The following is a 23,083-nucleotide window of genomic DNA, read 5'->3' on the forward strand; positions in this document are numbered from 1 at the left end:
CAACTGCAGCCAGTTCTTACAGCTGGTTCTTACTCCTCCATTCCGGCAGGACTGAACTGCAGCTGCAGGGAATCACACCAAGACAAATGACCCCCAAAAAGAGAATTACCTTTTCAAAAAGTCTGAGAAAAGTAAACACGATAATTTGAAAGGGTGATGCAAAAAGTTTCGCTACCACCTGCTTCTTGCCAAAAGGGTGCCACACAGTGCCTAGGGGGGAAGCTGGTCCCTAGACACTCAACAATTCTATTCCTTAAACAGGCTCTTGTAGTAGCATTTGAGAGACAGCACCTTACATATTCACAAGCAGCTTTGATGGGATCTGTTGCTTGTGTAGAATGAAGTACTCTATCTGTCAGCTTCATCTGGACTAATTTTCAATGCTACGCAAACTTAAGCACAGAAACAGCTTGTACTTATGGGAATGGTTCTTTTCTCAGAGTCCAGAAGATGAACCCCAGCCATCAGGATGGAGGCAACAACTCAGATCATTAAGTGCTGCCCTTCAGAGCTGACTCTCTTAAGGCTGACAGCCGCTGCTCCCTCCTGTGTTTAAGAAGAAATTTCTATTTCTGTGTTTTCTACCCTGACTTTATACTCAAACATCTCTAGCTCGACTACTTTTCTACCAGTCATAATACTTCCATTGTCGCTAAAAGTTATAGGAATCATGCATTGTAAGAAGCATTTACTGAAGTTATAAAACTAAGTCCTTTTTTCTTAGCTGTTACAGATCTTGATGACATGGAAGATAATGCAGATATCAGATTTAGCATTTAGATGGCAAGAGCACCCTTTAATGCAAATTTCATTAATTTTAAATGTTTTGAAATCTAGTAGAGATGGAGCTTTCTTTTCTGACAGCCATTTTACTAAACTATATTGAGGATCGACATGGAATGTTCTGAATAGGAGAGTTCTCCTCTACAATGGCCAGGAAGACAAACACATCAGAAAACTGAAAAAATAAAGATTACTATGAATTTAAAGTAACCATTATGTTATTGAGATGGCTAGGTCCTTATTTGATTATTCTTTCAAATTCTTCTCCCTTTCCAAAGGTTATCTTTTTTCTTGAAAAAAATCTCTCATAGTGTTAACTACTCAACTTTATAAAGAAGAGTTACTTCTGAAAAAGTGATGCCAGAAGCCAAGAATGAAACCCTATCTCATCTGAAGTTTAATGTAATAGTATATTGCACTCTTAAATTGCCATTATCTATGAGAGATTATTTAAATTAAAAAAAAAAAAAGACAAAAGAAAAGAAAAAAATGTTATGCTTAGTTCTACCAACACTGGAGAGAAATTAATCACTGAAAGAGAAGAGAACTGATCGAAAAAAAAAATGTGGTTATTATACCTGATATAACAAGAATCAAAAAAATGATTCCTCTGTTCTTGGACTGAAAATATAAAGAAAACAGACAGGTGATATTAAGTATAACTTCATTCAAATACAATATAGACCCCTGATTTTCCAATGTTTAGCTTTCACCTCATCCAAAAATAACTTATCATGTAACTGATATTAGCAAAGAGAAGCTCTATTAATAAAATAATGTTTTGCCAAGTTTAAAAGCATTGGTGTAAGTAACATGATGTAGACAATTTGTGCAAGGTTAAAGTTCACTGCAGTCTATTATAATTACAATGATATTTGCTGTTCTCTACTTCCAACAGTCTCTGAGACTATTTTCACTATTAAAAGAAAACAGGAAAGCAACTCCACCCCTGCTCATAGCTCCATCCCCATATGTAGGCTCATCAAGAACACAGCAGAAGAACATAAGATTATTGCCTTACCTCAATTTTTTCCCATATGGTTTCATAATTCTCTTGATGTTGTATATCTTGCATTAGTTGGTGAATTAAAGCTGATTTATTTGAGGCAGAAGTCTCTTTCTCAGGGGGCTGAGTGACAGCAGTCCTTTCTGACTTTTCGTCAATATATTTTTTAATGCAAGATACAGGCACACAAAGATCTTCATCAGAGAGAATATCACTGAGAGGCCCAGATTCAATACTGTCACCCAAGGAGGATACTATATCACTTGAAGAGCTTGGTGAAATTCTACCCCTTTTTTTGTACTTTTTTGTTTGGTATGTTGGATACATTTCTGAATCTGAATTCATTTCTGACAGCTCCCAATCATCAATGTTTTGAATGGTTTCTCTTCTGGGTTTTTGGGGCAGCAACTTTGTCAAATTTTCTAGTTTTAAAGCTAATACTTCAGTCTGTTTGAGATGTGAAGGAAGTGCTAAATATTCATCAGATCCATACCAGACCTCACCATCTTTACTGTTTTTCTGAGTGAAGTTTGGTGTTGAGGAGAGGCTTCTATTGTTCTTTCTTCGCAGTAGAAGAGGTGATGAGCTGGTAAACTCAGAACCGACTGAGGAAGCGCTCCTTTGGCTACGTGTTGGTGAACTAAAAGGCTCAGTTTTACCTTGTGATTGCCCATTTGGATCTTTCTGGTTACAAGAATCTGATGATACAGAAGAATCTGTTTCTGTCTCCTCCAGAAACTGAGAATTATGAGAAGTAATTCCATTCTGTAGAGAAGAACGTCCTCTTTTTTTGGCTTGTATTGGTGGAGCTGCTTTACACACACCTCCAGGTGTTCTGCCAGCTTTCGTTTTCTCTGGAGCATCATGAGACTTCTTCTGCTTTGATTTTTCTTTACAGGTGTAGAACGTAGACTTCCCTAGACTTATGGGACTGTCCTTAAAGTGATTATTTATTGTGTACTCATGATTTCTATCACCTATTTTATTTAAGCAATCATATGACTGACTAACTGCAGATGGACTGTTAGTGTAGGGTGACTGTAAAGCTAGGCAAAGTTTGGACCTGTCTGGTGGATCTAACAAAGAAGGTGTACTTCTACTCATTTCATTTTTAACTATCTGAGAGATTTGCCTTTTCAAATCATTGGTTTCCATATAATCTTTAAACACATCATCTTTCAGAAATAGACCTCTTTTTGGCAATGTAGGTTGTGTAGGGGAGTCTTCATTATAGTTAAAGCAGTCTCTTATGGGTCTCTTAGGAGTTGAGTTTTCACAGTGAGAGTATTTGATTTTTTCACCAGTGTGCTGTGGAAGATTGCATTCTGATTTCTCTACTGTGGAAACTGGTTTGCTGTCAGAAGGTAAAACACCATCTTCAGAGCAGGAACCTTTAGAGAGAGAGGTGTTTGTGGAAGGAGACACTAGTGAGAGCTCATGTGGTGCTTTCCTGTCTTTGCTTTCTTCTCCATCTTCTGCTGAAATAGGTATGTGGGTTTCTTTCTCATTCAATGCTTCATTACACTGGGAAGCAATGGAATCTGTTGCTACTGCAAGTAAACCCACACTTTTGATAAGTCCTGGAAAGTCCTTATCCATCTCACTGTAGTTCCAGGATTCAAATGATTTTAATTTCCCTTGGCTGGAGGTCATATCATCCAGAGCACCAAGCAAATCCTCACTGGGACTGTAGTCAGATAGTTCAAATGCAGTAATACCACAATCCAGTGACAAGTAATTTTGGGAACATTTGATGGTTAGCTGTCCAGAATCATCAACTTCAGTTAAAGAGTCGAGACGGTCCTGAAACAGACAAAGAAACGGTACATTTTTAGAAGATCAGTTTTCACATGCAGCACACATGAAGTAACAAGCTTCTATGTTTCACTTTCTCACACCTAGAAAAGCATTCATCATTGACCCAACTGTTTTTGCAGTACTCTGTAGATGAGCAAACCATTCTAAAGTATTTGGGAATTAAAAAGGGCAGTAAACTGAAAAATGTTTAGTTTCAGTCTGGTGCTCTAACTTACCTAAAAATAGCACCTTCACTTTTCTACTGGTATTCTCCTTAAATTCTGCTTTCAGTGCTGTTTACTCTGTAGGGCGTACTCAGAAATTCCATGCAGCAGGCTCATAATATTTCCCATACTAACTACCTCAAACAGGAGGGAGGGGATGTTGGGGACTGCTGCGTATATCAGCCACCTTGTTAATCTTTTGTTTTCAGAAATCCATGCTGCTCTATGATCTTTCTGTTGATCACCAGAATGTTATTTTTCCAAGCATCATCTAGCAATGACAGACGTTTCTTCCTGTATTTAGGAGACAGAAGTTGCTAACTGCATTTTATTTATTTTTTTTTTCCTGGTAGCATTATCCACTGAGGATTTATCTGCTCAATATTTGGAGTACAAACGGAGAACAGCTCAAGGAAAAGAAACTACAGCTGTGAATCCTAAACATCTGGCCTGCCATGTCCCCTTGTCAGTATCTTCTCAATTGAAGTCCTTCAACCTCAGAAACACAGACATAGCCAGAGGAGACCATCTCAAGTGGCAAAAAGATTTTAAGATCGAAGTCAAATCGATGTTTATAAATATTTTGGTGAGTTATTTGAAGGACACTGTAAAAATCCATCCATATTAAGATCCTAAACCAGCCTGATACACAACAATCACAGAAATATTATGTATAGCCAACAGTTTATAAGCTTATTTTACTAGATGATTTAATGTTCTAACATGCAGGCAGGTCTCATCTGTTTCCAGATCCCAGTGCTTAATTTGAAACCTGAACTAAAACAATTTCTGTTTTTATTTGCACTTGTGTATATCTTCAGGGACTCCATGAAACTATCTAGTACAAGAGAAACTGGCAGAGCACATCAGCTCGACAAAAGAAAATGAAAAAGTAGAATTTAAAATAAAAAAGCCAACATTAGCCTAAGTGCTTAAAGAAACTGTTTAAAAAACATCATCAAGGGCAGAAACTAATGTTTTAGGATTCTAGCTTTAGGTGTTTAAATCAGTATACTGGTTGCTTTTTTCCCAGGTTTGGTGTTCATAGTAGAGTTTTTAAAGGAAACTCTTGAGTAGCTACAATAGGTGTGAATTATTGTCTAGAACAGCTTGTCTCTCTACACTGCCTGAACCCATAGTTTGCGGACCTTAAACATCATGCCTGAAGAAGGTGCAATAACCCCACAATCTCTTCATCTTACAATAAACCGCTTGGATTTTGGTGTGGACAACAACAGTCTCAATATAGAAGGCTATTGTTTGCTATCTTCTATTAACATCAGTTTACAGAACATTATATAAGCATTATATAAAGTTTGAACACTGTACTCTGTCCATTCCACCTGTGTTAGTCAAAGTAAAAAAATCCTCCAGCTAAAAATGTCATTTATAGAAAAGATTGATTAGAAAGTTAATTATCAACCATAATCTTGGACGTTGAAAATGTATTTTATTTAGCATATTCTACCCAGATGTAGAACTTATGCCACAAATTGTACATTGTCAACAGTTCAGAATTAAAAGAGGAAGTTTCTATAAATCTGTCAAATTTATATTTTGGAGCTGCATTTAATACAGAAAATAATGACTAAGCAATGATCAGTATTACAGCTGCATTTTCCCTCTCATCTCAGGAAAAGATTACAAACTGTAAAACCATATGTAAATCAAAATCCTTTCCAAGGCCCCTAAGGCCTTCATTTCTCCTGAGTAATGAGCTCTATTCCTTCATCTCTTAAAAATGTGTTTATTAACATTAGTGAAATTTACGATCACATGCATTAAACAATCTTGCTTGGTCATTTTCCAAGCAGCACTTTATATATGTGCTTCAGAAGAGCATTATTTAACGCCAGTATTACCAGGTTTTTATTATTCTTTTTATTTCAGAAGAATATTACATTCAGTTATTTGCATGGCTACCAATAAGAATACCTTAGTTCAAAAAATTTGTCCCTTTTTACATGGTAATGCTTCCTGTAAAGCTCTGTAGGCTGTTTCTAATACTTTCTTGTATTTATAACAGTAAAATTCTGCATTTTTTTTTTACTCCTTCAGATGACCAAAGTTAATTTGTAAGATATTTCTTTTGTGACTTAACCAACTGTTTGAGAACATCAATATTCACTGTATTTTAACATAGCGTAATACTGAACCTTTCCCTATTTCCTGGCTTTATCAATTGTGAAATAAAACTCACAGGTTAGGTTCAGCTTTACAGACGTCAGGCTGCATGGAACTCATTTTTCTTCTCATCTGTCTCTGAGCAATTTCTGAAGAATTGGTCCTTCAAAATCTTAACTCTCCAAAGATTTTTATTTTAAAAAGTATTTTCTTAATTTGGTATCTTCATCATGGCAAGCAGCTTGCCTTACTGGTCCTTCTGTTTCCTTCAAGCCATGAAACTTTTTGTGCCCTTTCCTGCTGGCATCTTGTTCAGTACAGCACTGTTGAAATAGCCCCAAGCACAGTCACTGCCTGCCCAGTCAATGAGCTGGCTTCCTAACCCAGCCCCTACAGCCTGTGGTGTAGGCTTGTAGGATTTAGTAGCTAGTCTACCTGTATTATCCGTGTTTATTATGTTGAGGCTAGCTTCTGCACATTTATTTGTATTTACAGCCACAGTGTAAATATAGCCCAGGCAGGGCTGTTAGCTGTGTTACCGTTTAAGGCTGGGCTGATAATCAAACCAACGACAAATACTCTCTTCCCAGAAGAGAAAGCAGAGAAGGGAGAGACTTATGGGTTGGAAAATAAAAAATAGCTCTACTAAAATAATAACAATGAAAAATAGTATAATAATAGCAACAATGAAAAAAATATACAAAACTGCTATTGAGCTGCCCTGGTGATGATCAAAGAATTGCACTTTGCAATGGCGAGCATCACCAACTCTACAGGGCAGGAGCCAGGAAGACCCAGACTGGACTCAGCAGCAGACGAGAACTGGAGTCTGGAATGCATGGGTTGGGATTTGAGTTAGGAGATCAGGCAGAGTCCTTCAAGGATGTCAGCAATGAAAAAAGAGAGTGTGACCCCTCTCATTGCTCAGCTTTAAACTGACTATGACATATATGGGATAGATTACTTTTTTGGTCAATTTTGGGTCACCTGTTCTGTCTGCTCCTCCCCACAGGTGCAACACTTTTATGCTCTTTCACTTGTAGAACATAAGAGATTTATCAGTGACCTCCGTTTCTATAGGGATAAGTATAAACATGGGCCTTTCTGCATACCATTCCTACTGTTACCTCAGTAACAACTGTAAACATGAAGTGTTATCAATTCTGGAAGCAGACACTGACTGAAAAAATGTAGTCAACTTCAGAAAGTGCATTTACTTGAAAGAAACTGAAGTGAAAGGAATATTTACTGAAAGGAGAATTGTCTCTGTCCTAGCCAAAACCAGGACACACTGTGATTGACTGTGCAGTCTATGAACTGAGAGAGTAGGGAATATTAACAAGACGAGATTGTCTCACTGAATATGAAAGAAACCTTGGCAGGTCACTTCTTCCACAGAGGTCCTCAGCTAACACTGGCAGCCAAAGCTGCTCTTCACCATTACACAGAAGACAGCTGACTTCAGGAGTGAGCCAAACATTTTGTGAAATGATCGGTTCAAGGACTACAGAAAAGCATAACATTCGCTGTATTGGTTCAGATCAAATTTCCCTTGAGCCCAGTGTCTAAACATTTTCTGCTAGCTGAGCTGTAAGATATGAAAAGCTGAGGGAGCTGGGTCTCTTTAGTTTGGAGAAGAGGAGACTGAGGGGTGACCTCATTAATGTTTATAAATATATAAAGGGTGAGTGTCACGAGGATGGAGCCAGGCTCTTCTCAGTGACAACAAATGGTAAGACAAAGAGTAACGGGTTCAAACTGGAACATAAGAGATTCCACTTAAATCTGAGAAGAAACTTCTCAGTGGGGGTGACAGAACACTGGAACAGGCTGCCCAGGGAGGTTGTGGAGTCTCCTTCTCTGGAGACATTCAAAAACTGCCTGGACGCCTTCCTGTGTAGCCTCATCTAAGTGTTCCTGCTCTGACAGGGGCATTGGACTAGATGATCTTTCGAGGTCCCTTCCAATCCCTAACATTCTGTGATTCTGCGATTCTGCATGGGTATACATACATAGCCTTTCCACACACAACATTTCTACCCACATTCCCAGCTTCTACCAATGAGCAGCGTAGGAACTTCCTCATTTAGAAGTTAAAATTCCTCCTATCTTTGTTTAGTTTTCATGCTTATTTTTTGAACTTCATTTCACTTCTGAGTGGTAGTGAATTCCAAAACAGAAATCTTGGCTGTGTGTGAAAGTTCCTTTCTATTAATTTCAAACCAGATGACTTCTCAGTCCTAAGAGGAAAACATAAGCTGTTATTCCTGGTTCATGATCCCTAAGGAGTACTGGAAGTTAGGAGAATGGTTCTCCAGGGAAGGCTTATTTGTATGGGCAAAAGTTTCTAGGTTGGCTCAGTATCTTCACATATGCTTGAAAATCCCTAATAGATAATCACAAGGCACTTAGTAGTCCCACAATATAGTCCAGCCTGGGAAAGGATATGAGGGAAATGCCATTAAAAAGAAAAAAAAAAAAAAAAAAAAAAAAATTTTTTTTAAAGGGAAAAAAAGGTAGATAGCAGTAGATAAAATTGTCTCTACATTACATGTTATTTATTTATTTGTTTTTGTCAAAGAAAGCCACTACCATTATACCAAATTAAAAGCTTGAATAATTACCTGAAAGTTAAAAGCTGCAGAGCAATTTCTGGGAATCTGTTCAAGCATTAGAGCAGAAACTTGATATTAATATTGTGTCTCTGCTATTGCTAGCCATTAATTTTATAAAAACTTGTTTATGTTTTAGTTGGGCTGGAAAAAAAGAATCATGTCAGGATATTTTGTCTTTTTTATTACCATACCTATCTGGCAACATGCTTTTTCCTCACTGAAAAATAATCTATCCATCCCCAGTCAGTCCTCCCCTGTATCAGAGGAATGTTTTTTATAGCAGTTGTAATCAGATCCAGATGGGACATTTCCTGTTTCTTCCTATCTGAATCGGCCCCTTCCTTATGACTTGAAATCACCGTGCTTATGTCATAAAATAATGACATATCCCCACTCTGGATATTCATACAAGTGTGGATTTCCTTCGGACTTGCCAGAGAAGGTTTCCCAGCAACAGCAAAGCAGAAATCAAATCTGTAAGCACCAGGTATGTACACATCAGGAAGAGGGGGTGTGGAAGGTGGGCCTGAGCATACCTGAGCACTGATTTCAGGACCACCCACTCTGTTGTGCCAAAGATAAATATAAAACCCAATAAGAAGCAGAAAAATATGCACATTCTCTTTAAACTTGAGTGATCTGAAATTCAGGACATGTTTGGGGGACTTCTGACTTCCTCTGTAACACAGGTCACAGAATCTCACTGCATTGATCTAGAGGTCTCTTTCTGTACACGTATCTAATCCTAACAAAAGAATTTTATCCTAATCTTAGGACTTGTATCAAATGAGAATATACACACTAAGATATCTTCTATGAACCATTAACTATGGTATAAAAAGGTTCATCTTTTAGTTTTAAAAATTAGGCTAGTAGTGTCCTTCTAACTAAGCTAATTTAGTAATCATGGCTTCAAAGGAAAAGGCATTTTAGTTAAATGAATCCAGATTTACAAACCACTTACATGTGTGTGAATTTGACACCCTGTTTGGTAAAAAAAAAATATATGATTCATGCATGATTGGTTCTCAGACAAAATGTGTGACTGTTTAGAGGCCTCTTGCAGAATTGCCACTCAAACAAATTAAAGTCCATACCCTCTGCTTTAAAGCAAAGTTGACCTAGACTGTAAAGGTTCTGAAAACATTGTGTAAGCTTCAGGTTCATGTATACAAGAAGGGAAATGTCTAAGCTTCTCATGAAAGTACTCACTGCACATAAAAAATGAGTTTTGAATTGGCTATGAAGCTCAAATTCATGAGTGACCAGACCAAGGACTTTGGACCAGATGCACCTCTACAAGTGTTTCTAGTCCTTTAAGAAAAATATTTCAGTCAGGAGCAAACCCTGCTAGCCACTGTCATGACATTTCTGAAAGTACTTTGACCTTAGAGTACTTCCTTTAATTTGATTATCAGCTGAAGACACTTAACACCACAAAAATAGCAAAATACCTAGAAGTAAGCTGTCCTTAAAATGGTCATCCTAGCAATTTTATATGTGCAACCAGGATGAAATGCTTCAAATACAGATGAAATTCTCAAAATTTAATTTAGTTACTATACCTCCTTAGTCTCTTCAGAAAATGCTTGCAGAATATCAGCCTGCCTGGTGTAGTTTCCATTGGCGTCTTGCAGTCCCTGGAGAATACGCTCCCTCAGAACCAGAACAGAAACACGTAGCTGGTGCCAGAGTAGTTGTACGGTGTGGATATCGACTATCACATTGACAGAGTAAGACAGAAGCTTCAGGGAAAACTCAGTCTCTAGTAGAGCATGAATTTGTTCAACATGATCAGATATATCTTCACAAATATCCTGTAATAGAAAAATAAAGTAGATATTTAGCTACAGGCATGGTCCTTCCATAGATCAGCTCTACTTTTCATCTACGTTTTATTAAATGTGGAATAGATTATTTCAGCAAGAAAGGGTAATGTAATTAATACATCCAGGGATCTTTTTTTTTTTTTTTTTAATTTATGGCAACACTACAGCAACTGAACCAGCAGCTGTCCTGTTTGGCAGGACTGCTCAGTAAGTCCAGAGACAGCACACAACAAAGAAGGATGGCACAACAAGATCACATGAATCAGAAGCAGAAAACTTACACTGTACAGTGACACCCTAGAAGACAGCAACAGGAATTAAAGTGATAAGACTCCCATGAGCAGACTCCCTCTCTGCTTTCTCTCCCCCACCCCCAGATGAAATGCAAAGAATCCAATCTGTGCCATCATCGACAAAATTCTTTTGGACAGAATTTACCTTTTAATCTACCCTTTATAGCCAAGTAGTGCAAAAGTCTGGGATAGACTCCATATGGACAACCTATTTCTGAGATGCATTGCTGATTACTGTGATGAGAGGGCACTAGTTTTTCATGGTCTTATTCTGGACTCAAAATTGAACAGAAGATGATGGGTGGAGAATGAGAAAGAGGGAAAGGAGAGAAGCTGTGAGCAGTTGTGTTGAGAAAGCAGAAAAGAAAATGTAAGTTACCAGGTTGTAAAACTGAGGTTCTTATGGCGTGGTATCCTCCAAATTTAACAACTAATGTTTCAGATTTCTAAACTGTGCTGCGTACAGGGTAAATTCTTTTCAATCTAGTCTTAATTTTCTTTGTGAAAGGATAAGTCACAAGACTAAAGAATATTTAGGCATATGCTAGTGAGCAAACAACATTGCATTATAACAATTCCCTTTTAAAACTGTGTAAAAAAGCATGTTATAAACAAGCAAGGAAACGTGATTAAAATACTGGCAAAAATATCGCACTGGAGCCTAGAATTGCTTTCCTGCATCTGTGACGTATTTTTTAAAGTGACTTGATAGCAGATTTTAAATCCAACACTTAGCTCTTTAAAATAAAACAAAACAGAAACTACCACAGCAACACAAATTATTTTAATTCAAACCTTCAGCGATTAACTTTCAAGGTAAAGGGTAGTACATGCACAATGTCAATAAAATGAGAATAAACAACATAATTTTGATTCATTTCAATTTTGCTATCAAAACAATTCTATCAGACAATTATAATGAAACCTTATGTCTGATGATACTCTTGTGGTTTTGTACAGCAGCAGAATAACAAGAAAATCAGTAAATCTGATTCTATCAAAATTAATAATACAGTAACTTCGATCAGTTCAGATTTGTCATACTCAGTCTGAAGGTAAAGCCAAATTATTGAATATGTAATTATATGTATGTAACAAATTTAAAAAAAAAATCCCTAGTTAATATTAAATAATTTTAGTATGACAGTATGATAATAGCCCTTGAGAAACTATTATGGCTGAGTACTATCAGCAGTTATTCATTTTAATAAAGCACTGACAGATAAAGTCCCCTGCAGGAGCAGCTCTCAGAAATGCCAGAGACGGGCACAAAATGTAGGAGTTTCAACGAGCAGGGTTTGGGGGCTGCCATGAACGAGAGGCAGTATCTCTTCCCCTACATCCTCAGTCCCTCTGTTGTGACAACCAGCATCTGTGTTTGCAAGTACAAAACGCACAGGCCTTGCCTGGCAACACGTAGGGTGCAAGTGCTCAGGGCTTCAAATATCCCCACACTTCCAGGTGAGCAGATGGACACTAGTTACTGGATTAGTGTGCTAATCTAATTACAGACACACAGACAAAGCTAAAAAGCTCAGCAAAATCTTTTCCAAGCTTTGGAAAAGATTATTATTATCCATTTTTCCAACTACAACTGAAACTTGACTGAAAAGTACAGCTGTATTTCCATGTTCTTTCAAATGTTTTAAATAATATTTTCAGCGATTTTTTTTGGCTGCATTAGCATTCACTTCTCCAATGCTGTTCATGGTTGGGTTTGTTGTTTTTTTTTTTTTTTTCCCTCTTGGCCACAAAGCAGTTTAATATTAATTTCAGGGATTAAAAAATATAGGTTGTTGCCCAGTAACTGTAACTTTGTAAATTAGGCTCTATCTATAGAAAAATACTTAATATATCTTCAGTGAATGAGCTTAAGTTTGTGCCAACCTGTAAAACAAGTTTTCACTATTTTCCAGCTTCGTACACACAGTTACATCCTGAATTCGACTGCTGTCAGAATTCCCAGAGAGGTTGAAAACACGAAGCCATAAGAAGAAAGTATCAACAGTGAGCAAGTGGCTCCTGACAGTTGTTAGCAAATGTACTGAAAATATTGGCTAGTGAATAGATAATAATATAAATCAAGAGTTCAGACCCACGCTTCAAACAAGTTTTCTCTTGAGCTACCATTATGCTAGCTACCAAAGCATCTCAAATTTCTGATGTAGACAAACCTTCCACACCAACACAGAAAATTTTGTACCAAAATGCACTAGAGGTTTGAAAGAGGTATATGTTCAAGGACATAGGCTGTTAATTTTTACATGGCTTATTACAAGTTGCTCATTTTACTCAAAAAAGCAAATTCTGAAGTACTTACAGGCTACTGCAAGCATAGCAGCCACCAAATGTTTTACGTTCTAACAAGATAATTAACCGCTCCTGACAGTTTCAGTAACATGGAGAGAACCTAAGGCTGACCTCACCCATATCCAAGGTCATGTAGAAGACTACAACCTCAGTCAGAGACAAAGTACCAGCTCTGAAAGGATTTACATTTTAGAAAGAGTGGGTGGCCAACAGAGAGGAAGATATTTTCTGAGGCTGAATGAGCCAGGAAGGAAATCAATCTCTGCATACCTTCTCATAATATATAAACTCTGAGCTCCAGTTTGTGACTTTATCATCAGCTCCCTCTCCCTTCTGACCTGGAATTAGTACAGCATTGAACTGTCACTGTAGTCTCATCTTTCATGGGAGAATAGAAAGGATTTTTTTCCTTTGCTGGTAAGTATGTTCACATAACATGATCTTTAGGGCTGTTGTGTTTGCTTTGTTGGTTGGTTGTTGTAGTTGTTTTGTTGAATGCAGAAGTTACGTGCATCCACCTGCACATGCACTCGCAGTCTGCAGACAGACAAGAGGCTGGATTCACTGTGTGCTTGCAGAGCAGTGGTGTCGACACAAGTGTCTTACTGAATATGGACCAGCCACTTGTGTGACAGCTGGTAGTTGATCAGCAGTCCCCAATAGGTCTGACTCTACCTGCATGGCACATGGTCATGTATGAGTCTGTTGGGTGTTTCTTGAAAAAAATTCTTAGGAGCCAGAAGTTCACATTCCAGTATCACATAATGTTGTTTGGTGGATGATACTGTTTCAGCTGAGTCTGTAGCTATTGTCAAAAGAATGAGATTTCATTTTGCCACAGGCCAGATTCCTGCATAAAATGGATTATATCTGGGTTTGGGGGAAGTCCAGCTTATTTAAAGCTAGAAAAAAAGAACTTAGGCTCTATTGATATTCTTTTGGTTTTTAACTGTTATGTGATGCTGGGAAAGTGAAGGCTGCACAAAGGCCAGAAGAATAGCCATGTAAAGGCTAATGCCAGCCCTTTATCAAGAGAACATGATTATGAAGAAATGATCACATTTTCCATGTAAGTTAATGCTGATTAGTCCTCAGCAGAAGAGCATTAATGAAGCTGCAGCCTATTTATTTGCATCTTTTCTTTACATTTGACTGGCACAAAACGGGATAGTGAGAGGAAAGAGTATAATGTCAAATTCAGTTGGCATTATCTAGTACAAGATTTTCTTATTACTGTACCTGACGTCTAGATTTAGATATAATTCAGCAAAATGAAATAATTATATCTAGCACAGTTGGTAATTTAAGAATATTCTGTAAAAATTAATGCAGTTCTAATACAGCACAAAAATGCCTTGTTATGTAAGTTTCTGATTTTACTGAGGCTCAATATTAAGACCTGGTACCACATGGCCTTGTTGGCCTCATTCTTCCTAACTCCTTGCAGGTGGTTTAGCATTACATAGAGCAAAACCAGCCGAGCATTGTCATGTGCCCTTTCTACACTTTGTATTTATAAACAAAAACAAGCACTATCAGAATAAAGTATCTTAGTGCAGTGATGAGTGCCAGTTGTTCTCACCAGAAGTGGCAGGTAGATAAAATAATCCATGTACTTATAAGTAATAAGAAACCAGTATTTATCTATTTGCACCTATTTCTGAATATGCATAGTTCCAGGCCAACGACAATAATATACAGCCTACAAATATAAGCATGGAAATCCTTCCCCATTTTATCAGTAAATAGTTTTGTATTAGAAGCTATTATAACCTGATTTTAGAAAGCACCATTTCCAAAACAACTTTATGTAATAATTGATCTCAAACACCCACTAGGTACTTTTATTTTTACACAGTTTCATAGTAGTGGTGTTAAGGTAAAGATTTTTGTCATCTTCTCGTGGGCTCTCCTGTAGGACTGACTGTGGAATTTCTTGGGCTACAGGAGTTGTATCCATGTGGCTGCCAACTGCCCACTTCACTCAGCTTTCCAGACAGCTGATCCTGTGATTTGCAGCTGCTGAATCCATCAGCCTGCTCATCGCCCTCCACGCCAACTAAAATAGCCTGAACTGCAAACACTGCAGGAGACAAAGAAAAAGTGCATAAACAAACTCTCAAGAGTCAATGAAAACTAAGCTTTGATGTTGACTTTAAAAAATAGTTTTCTCTGCTCTTCAAGAAATTCTGTTAAGATGTACGTGAACCTACTGCAAGATGAAAGCTTGCAACATGTTGCTTTAAAGTTAATATCAGTGACAGAGAAGCTATACTGCAGACTTCTGTTCTTTGATCTCACAATAAAACCTTAGTAGGAAAACCAGCTTGTCATTGAGTCTTAAGACTACTGCACATGCAAAACAAAAGCTATGATTTAAGAAAATGTCTTACCTATTCGGTCTTTCCTTTAAAGTGCATTTTAATTCATCAGAAGACAAATATTCCAAACAGAATGTACAAATTCTTCTCTTCAGGAAAAAAAAAAATTAGAATATCTGCCAAATACTTTTTTTTAAAACGTGCTTGAAAATTACTAATTAAGCTCACATTCAGCACTGTTCTTTTACGCTTATATACAGAAAAAGAGCACAAAAGAGAGGTTTTTCTATTGCTAACCAAATAAAGATTCACAGCTTAAGAAGGGTATTTTTTCTCTAAAATTCTCTCTGACTTCTCAAAGAGAAATAGCTTTTCATATTTACCTGCATGTACATCCAAACAGTGTTATAATAAGGATAAAATTGCTCTCTTCTGTTTTGGATTACTGGTGAAACCTTAAGAGCAAATGGTACTCACATTTGCTCTCGCAGCCTTTTTTAAGTAAATGGTTAAGAAAATAACCATACATGAAAAATCCAGAGTTTGACTAAGCAGAATCAACTGCCATGGAAACCTTTAGACTAACTATGAGTCACAAGTTTGTCAGACAGTGAGCTGAAGTGCTGAAGTACTGTAGCTGGTATCACTGTGGCATTTGGTGGCTGTGGGAAATGATTACATTTCACTGGGTGCAGAATGCAAAGTGCAGCAGGAAAACAGCTACCGGGAGGGCTCTAAGGTCACTGACCCTGCCTTCCACACACACCGACAGCTTGGAATCACATTGCTCCTCAAAGTAAGCTTTTCCCCTCTTCCCTCATGATAATACGTGTATTACTGATAGTAACTTTATCTGGCTTACCATCCTTTTCTGCACATTATTCTCTTTCACAGCTTGGTTTTTATTTTGATTATTTTACCCTTTTATAAGTGAGAAACATTTTCATCATTGCTCAATTCTAGAAAAAAAAAAAATCTTAATTTTACCTTTTGCTAAATTTTTCAGAAATTTCTTGGAATATGGGAAAGCTGTTAATTTGACAGAAGTGTTTTTCCTGTAGAAAAATGTTTCGCCTTTCTTTTCCTTTTTCCTTTGTTTTTTTTTCTTTCTTTTTTTTCCTTTAAGAGAGGAGCTGTCTTGACACACTTTTAAGAAAAGATCATCCACTTTCTATTGTGCCAACATTATCCAGTCTGATAAACTCTAAGTAGGCATGTTTCTACAGGATTCTGTTATCTCAGGAATCAGTGAGTTACATTCTTATATCCCTGCACTTCAAAATAATGTGAAATAGATGTCAAATCACCAGTTCTTTGAAAGAGTCGATAAATTTGTAATGGTTTGTCTAGGAATGTAACAGACATGGAGCTGCTCTGTAAAAATTTATTAGTAGTTTATGTGATGGGTTTTATTAGGATGCCTCTTGTGCAAATATCAATCTGCAAGGAAAACTAGCAAGAGGAAACAAGAAGCGAGTAAGATATGATGTCACTCACTAAGCACTTCAGGCTGTTAAGTAGCAATGCCTGAAATGTTAATTGTGAAGCTCCTGTCTCAAGATTCCAGCAACTTGCATTTGTTTTGCCATATGGGCCATTGCTAGGGCCAAAGGATCAAACCTACTGGGAAGAAGCAAAAGGATCCTTTTGTCCAGAAGCAGGGCAGTTGTTGCTGGAAGCTATTCCAGCTCACTTCCAGGACCAGCTGAAGTGCCTTCCAAACCTGGGCCAGCCTGTACCTTTTCTCCAGTAGGGGGTAGCTGCAGAGAAGACAAAGTGCTCTCCAGTGTTTCTTTCCCTGTTAAGTTTAATCAGTACTTTAATGTAAAGGGACTGAAAGACTATCATGTAAACAAATCTGTGCTAGCCATTTCTGGGATATTCCTGACATTTGTAGAATTGCTGCATGAATTTCATTTGTATAGGAAACCACATATACGAACTGAATATGGCAACTATCTGTGACATCTGCAGCCCAAAGTTGCTTCAATATTCCTAAACTTCAACTGTTTCTACTGTGTAATAAGCCTAAAGTTACAACCTGAAAACCTTTTGAAAACTTCAGAATAATATATTCTCATACATGCCATGATCAGCCAAGCCCACAATGTTCAGAGACTTGACCCATTAAACTTATCACTGTACAACATTTCTTTAATGAGCAACCATACAACTTCTTATTTCTCTTACTTTAAGCATGTTGAAGAATATTGATTTTTATAAAAGCCTAACTTTCTAAATTTTAAAATTAGCGTGTAAAAGAAAATTTAAACTTGATAGAAAAACTCATATTTGTGCTCACTGAAGACAGTGTTGCACAGGTGCTCTAGAGCAGTTTTTCATGCAAGATAGATAGTATTGAACTGTGCAATAGAGTAGCAGGTATTGATTCTAGATTAAAAAAAAAAAAAGTATTTTTCAAATGCCTGTTCATTTATCTTGCACTGATCATTTAAGATCACAAAGAAATGATAAAAATTATGAGGTCGCTTTATACTAACCATACTCATCATGTATTATATATTCGTATCTACAGAAATGGAAGAGCAAAGACTTTTTAAGAATCCTTCAAATACCTTATAGATCTCTTCACACAACATTAGACTTTTTCTGCAATAAGTATGAAGACATATCTTGCAACCATCTAGATAACTACCTTTGCTTCTTATTATTTTACTCTCTGTAGTCAGTACTTTCTTGCATTCTGTAAGCCATATATACTAAATGTAAGTTAAAGGCTGCTGTAGATAAAAGAAACAGTTCTTGGTAGCCTGACCAGGACTAGGCAGGTTTTGACCTCAGCATAAAGAGTACTTAACTGGCTATGAGGAAACATCTACCGTTATTTCATGTAAGTTACAGGAAGAAGCAGAAAGAAGACCAGTCTTATTATTTGATCAGAACTTTCCTAGTTTGATCTACAATATAAAATAACTAGCAGAATTCAATGATAACGCATCAACAGTTCAGTAATTTTCCAGAAAAAAACTATTATCCTTTTCAAAACATCAAAGCTTTATGCAGCCCAACTACTAGTCCAACAGCTCAGCTTTGAATACGTCCCACCCTTGTTCCCTCCTTTCTAGTTTGAAGAAGATTTGGAATTACTCTTGACACCAAACAAGAAAATTTCAAGATTTCTTTGAGCCTTCTGCAGGGCCATCGGATCTTTGTTTTCTGATGAACCAATCTCTTTTTATTTTTCATACAAGAAAGAAGGTGCATTTCTCTTAAAAGACTTTTCAGCGTATAAACTTCTTCAGAAAGACTCTTGTTCTTATTAAACTCAATAGATTTAATTAGGGTCTTCAGTGGAGATCAGCTGCTCTTGAAGAAAGGAGTTTAGATTAAGAGGAAAAATTTACTGGAGAAGAAGAAACCTCATCCTTGAAATACTGAATTTTCAAATAACAAACAAAGTGTAACTCCACATAAATAGCACAAAATATTTTAGGCAGCAACAAATTACTGAAATGTAAGACATCAGGATAAATAAATAAAAGGAACCACAAGTTCACACAGGAGAAAAAATCGATCTTTCTGTATGTCTATGCAGAACACAAGAGAAAAATTTTAATCAAAATGTTTTCACTTGCTCAAGTCAAAGAACACTAACCTTATTCACTCTCTTTGACTAAAGCTTAATGGCTGTAACAGCATTTGATGAAGGATGGTGAAACTCTTTACTCTCATGTCAAATGCTCAATATGGTGACTGTGCTCTCCTTTCTTTTCCGGAACAGGTCAGAAGTAAAGAGCTACCATCTGTGCCAAGTTTTCTGTAATGAAAATCGATAGCATGAAAGGAAGTTTTCAAGTTAAGTGGCTGTTTTATATCAGTGCAAATAAGTCTCCAAGATCTTCTCTGGCAGATTTTAGAAGACACTTTCCATCAGTCATTGTTGAGGACAGCAAAAAGGACACAAAGTCTCTTGTTCTTTGTTACAGTGTTAACAAAAGAAAGTCTGTTTTTTCCCTTTTATGTTGTGGAAAGAAAGTAAACATTTAATCTATGAACCCTTATGGGGATCACTGAGATTTTTTTGCTTGGTTCAGAAACATGGAAAAGAAGCCTTATAGCCTGTCTCGCACGCTGCTTGCTGTTCATGACCTTCCTGCCCTCTCTCTAGAATGACAAATGTTCAAGTCAGCTGGAAAGCTCTTGTAGATCCTTCAATGAGTTAGTAACAATTACAAAGCACTCCAAGCATGTGGAGGCACTTCCAGTAGTCTGAAACAGCTACCACCTACCCAGAGTACGAGCAGGCCTGTTCCACACTGGATATCACTCACTCCCTTATAAGAGTCAGGGTTAGAATATGTATCATTGCTAGTTTAAAAAAAAAAAAAAAAAGGCAAACAAAAAACAGCCAAACAAACAAATAAACAAAAAACACACAAACCAAACCAAACCAAAACCAAACCAAACCAAAACAAAACAAAACAAACACCAAAAAAAACCACAAAAACCACACCACCAAACACACCACACATACGTTTGCTACATCCAGGAAGAACAATATGAAAGATCAGTAAAAAGCTATTGTACAAATATAAAGTCTTTATGTGAATGAAGAAATAAAAGAGTGAGTTTTAGAAAAAAATAAATAAGTTAGAAGATTGAATCTTAATAACTTCTAAAATGTACAAGATTTTTTATTCTAAATTTTACTTCTGAAAGTAATCGTGAAATTTCTTGATGCACTTATGGAAAACGCTCTTCTAGCAGGCAAATAACACCCCTTATTATTATTCTCAATTAGACAGTACGTTAGAAATAATTATTGATTTCTTTGTGTACAGTGTAGGTCACAGTGGAAGTTCCTGTACTTTTGGCCTCAAACGTCATAAAGGAAAAACTAAACAAAAAAATCTCATTTCCATTCAGAGAAGGAAGAACACAGTAGATTTTTTTTGCAGGCTTTTTTGAGAAGGAATATAATGGAGACTAAATTGGAAACCTGGAGTTATGGGACTGGCATGACATTCAAAGTTAACTGAATCATATTTATGCATATTAAAAAAAAATAACATACATTATCTAGTAGTTTGTGCCATCTGATTGTTTCTAACCCTCACTGCCATCCCACAGGTGGCTCTTGGTTAATACAGGTGTATATTTAAAGGTTTGTGTATGGTATCCTCTTTTCAAACAAGATAATGTCCATAATACCCTTGATTTTTTTATTTAGATGTAAAAAGGATACTGTATAAATAGCAAACGATCAAAACTCAGATTTTATACCATATCTGCTGAACTAATCACAAATATTTCTAACATAAAAATTGCCATATCCAATAAATACAGTTAAGCACCTCTTTCTAATTAGATTAGCTCTAATGAACTCAAAATTCAGTGGTATTAATAGTAGATTCTTGTTTTGGCTGCTTATAAGATTTAGAGTTCCAGACATTAGTGTTTTAATACTGTATTTAAAACTAAATATTTAATTTTGAAATTAGACATAATACTAAACATAGACCTACTCAAATACACTGCAATTGTAATTTAGAAACGTTACAAGACTGTAGAACATATTCTGAGAGCATAGTCAGATACACCATGTTCCAATGTAAAAGCTCGGAGAAGTCAACTTGCGCTCTGGCAGGATAATTCTCCAAATAGTGATGGTTTTAGCTTTAAAAGATAATTTTCTGATGTAAAGCACTGACAGACTTAATGGCTGTTAAGATGTTGATGCTGCTTGAGAAAGTACTTGTGCATTACACAGTAGGACTGAAGTGCCTTGAAAGAAGCAGGAAATGAGCAGTGCTTATTTAAATATTTATTCATTTTTATATATACAGATGTACATATAGGCAAATATATTTATTACAAGTTGCTAACTGGAGTAAGATCCTTGATTTATAAAGCACTTCATAGTTGGTGCCGTTCACATCTTTGAGAAAGCAAGACAGCATGACCTGTGGTTTTGATTGAGATAAATTGTTTCTTATGCTGACAGAGAAAAGAACACGTTTATCTATGAAGAGCCTTCTGTTTCTTTATATGTCATTTTCTTTTCTAGCTATATGGATGAAAGTTACAAATTGTCTTTGTCTAGACTGTAGCTTTTAGTGAAGAGTGTAACTTTTACTACTGTATAAGCACAATGAGAAAAAGAAAGGTTGTTGCCATGCCTGGGCTTGTGAACGAACCCTTTGAAATTCAATAGCTGAACTTGTCTGTGTGGAAGTTAATGAACCTACGCAGCTTCAAGCTTCAAATGCATATTTGTGTATTTTATTAACTGGTAAATATTTTTATTTTCTGCAAAAACAGACATCATCAATTTAGCCTGGAGTTTAATTCTGAATTTATACAAAGCCAGACCTTTCATCTTCCTCAGATAATAAGATTCACAAGAAATGGTACAGGATCCCTGGATTGCACTATGCTGAACTACAGACAGGGACGAAAGCAAGCAAAGAAGCACATCAAATTGCAAGCGTTCATATTTCCATACCCTTCTTGGAACAACTGAGCTGGGTCTGCAGAGACCTAGCTTTGCTCACAAGCTTTCCTTGGCGATAAAGTGGCCGTGCTGCTGCTGGACTGGATGTGAGCCTGGAAATACAGTAACCGCACTCCCACAGTGTCACCCTTTAGCTACTTCCCTGCCAAAGCCTGACTCACAGCTTAGCAGAGGTAGCTGGACTAAGTCTACGCCTCTTGCAGAGGTGATATAAAATGCCCAAGGACAACGAGGGACTGACTAACTCTGGTAGGCTAAAGACTGAGTTACTGTATTACAGCCTTGGAAAGAAAAACGCTTGCAGCAGCCCTGACCACAAAACTATGATTTCTGGTCTGGAACTGATAACAAGAAACACCTCCCTCCCCCTCATACACCACAAAAGCCTACATTCCTAAGGGATTCTGTAGCTTTTATATTTTTATCACATTTCAACTGCACAACATATTTCTATGCAGGTCATCTTCTATCAAACAGGAAAACCATTAAGCTGTAGGAAATAGAAAAAATGCAAGAGTTTTCTCTTTCTTGACAAACCGCAGTAGCATATCAGCCAATCCTGGCATAAATACTGGCGCACTTGAGTAAAGTGGAAGGAGTATTGGTATTCTTAAATAAGCACTCTTAAATACTGAGGTCTCTTCACAGATACTTTTTCAGCACTTCATCAAGAATTTTGTGAGAAACTGAGTCACACGGAGCCAAAAGGAAACTTGGTCAACTGAGAAACCCTTGAAATAGTATTGATAACTGCAAGTCAGTCAAACCTAATATATATTTCCCCTCTATGTCCATTCTCTTCAATCTATAGCACTGCCTACAATTCAATATCCTGCCCTCCAAAAATATGTTACATATATGTAATAAGCACCTACCATACTTCTAGTGCTAGCACATATAGCTGGAGCAGAATTTTCCATTGCTTGATGCTTCTGAGCTTTAAATGAAACTTTCACAAATAGCATTTTGGAGAAGACAGCAGCAGGGACTGCCATGATAGAAATGAAGGTCGTATCTTGCTTAGCTGGCAAAGTCTAAAGAAGAGCAATTGGCAGCTGATGCATGGACAGCTGAAGAGCAAAAGCAAAAACCTTTTAAAAGAGAAATTCCTACGCAAATAGGAGATGCAACTGCTACTATAATATATGGCTGATTTCCCATTCTTCTGACACCTTTTACTAACTATATATCAGTCAAGAATTTTCCATCCAGTGCCAATTTTGCTTCTTAGAAGTCAAAAGGCTTTGTTGTCTTAATCCTGAACTTTTCCAGTACATATCATTTCAAAAGACTCAATAACTTTGCA

At 36.9% G+C, this 23,083-nt stretch overlaps 1 protein-coding gene across 3 annotated transcripts in view; it reads right to left on the reverse strand.

Moving 5' to 3' along the window:
* AKAP6 (A-kinase anchoring protein 6) overlaps positions 1-23,083 on the reverse strand; it is a 232,747-nt gene that overhangs the window by 183,105 nt on the left and 26,559 nt on the right. For all 3 annotated transcript variants that reach the window (XM_082057392.1, XM_082057393.1, XM_082057391.1), the window contains 2 exons: positions 10,115-10,366; positions 1,805-3,592 (listed from right to left, as the gene is read on the reverse strand). In XM_082057392.1, the coding sequence (XP_081913518.1) occupies positions 1,805-3,592; positions 10,115-10,366 (2,040 nt within the window). The remainder of the gene's footprint in view (positions 1-1,804; positions 3,593-10,114; positions 10,367-23,083) is intronic.

This window comes from Streptopelia decaocto, assembly GCF_964273445.1.
Source record: "Streptopelia decaocto genome assembly, chromosome: 7".
NCBI lineage: Eukaryota > Metazoa > Chordata > Aves > Columbiformes > Columbidae > Streptopelia > Streptopelia decaocto.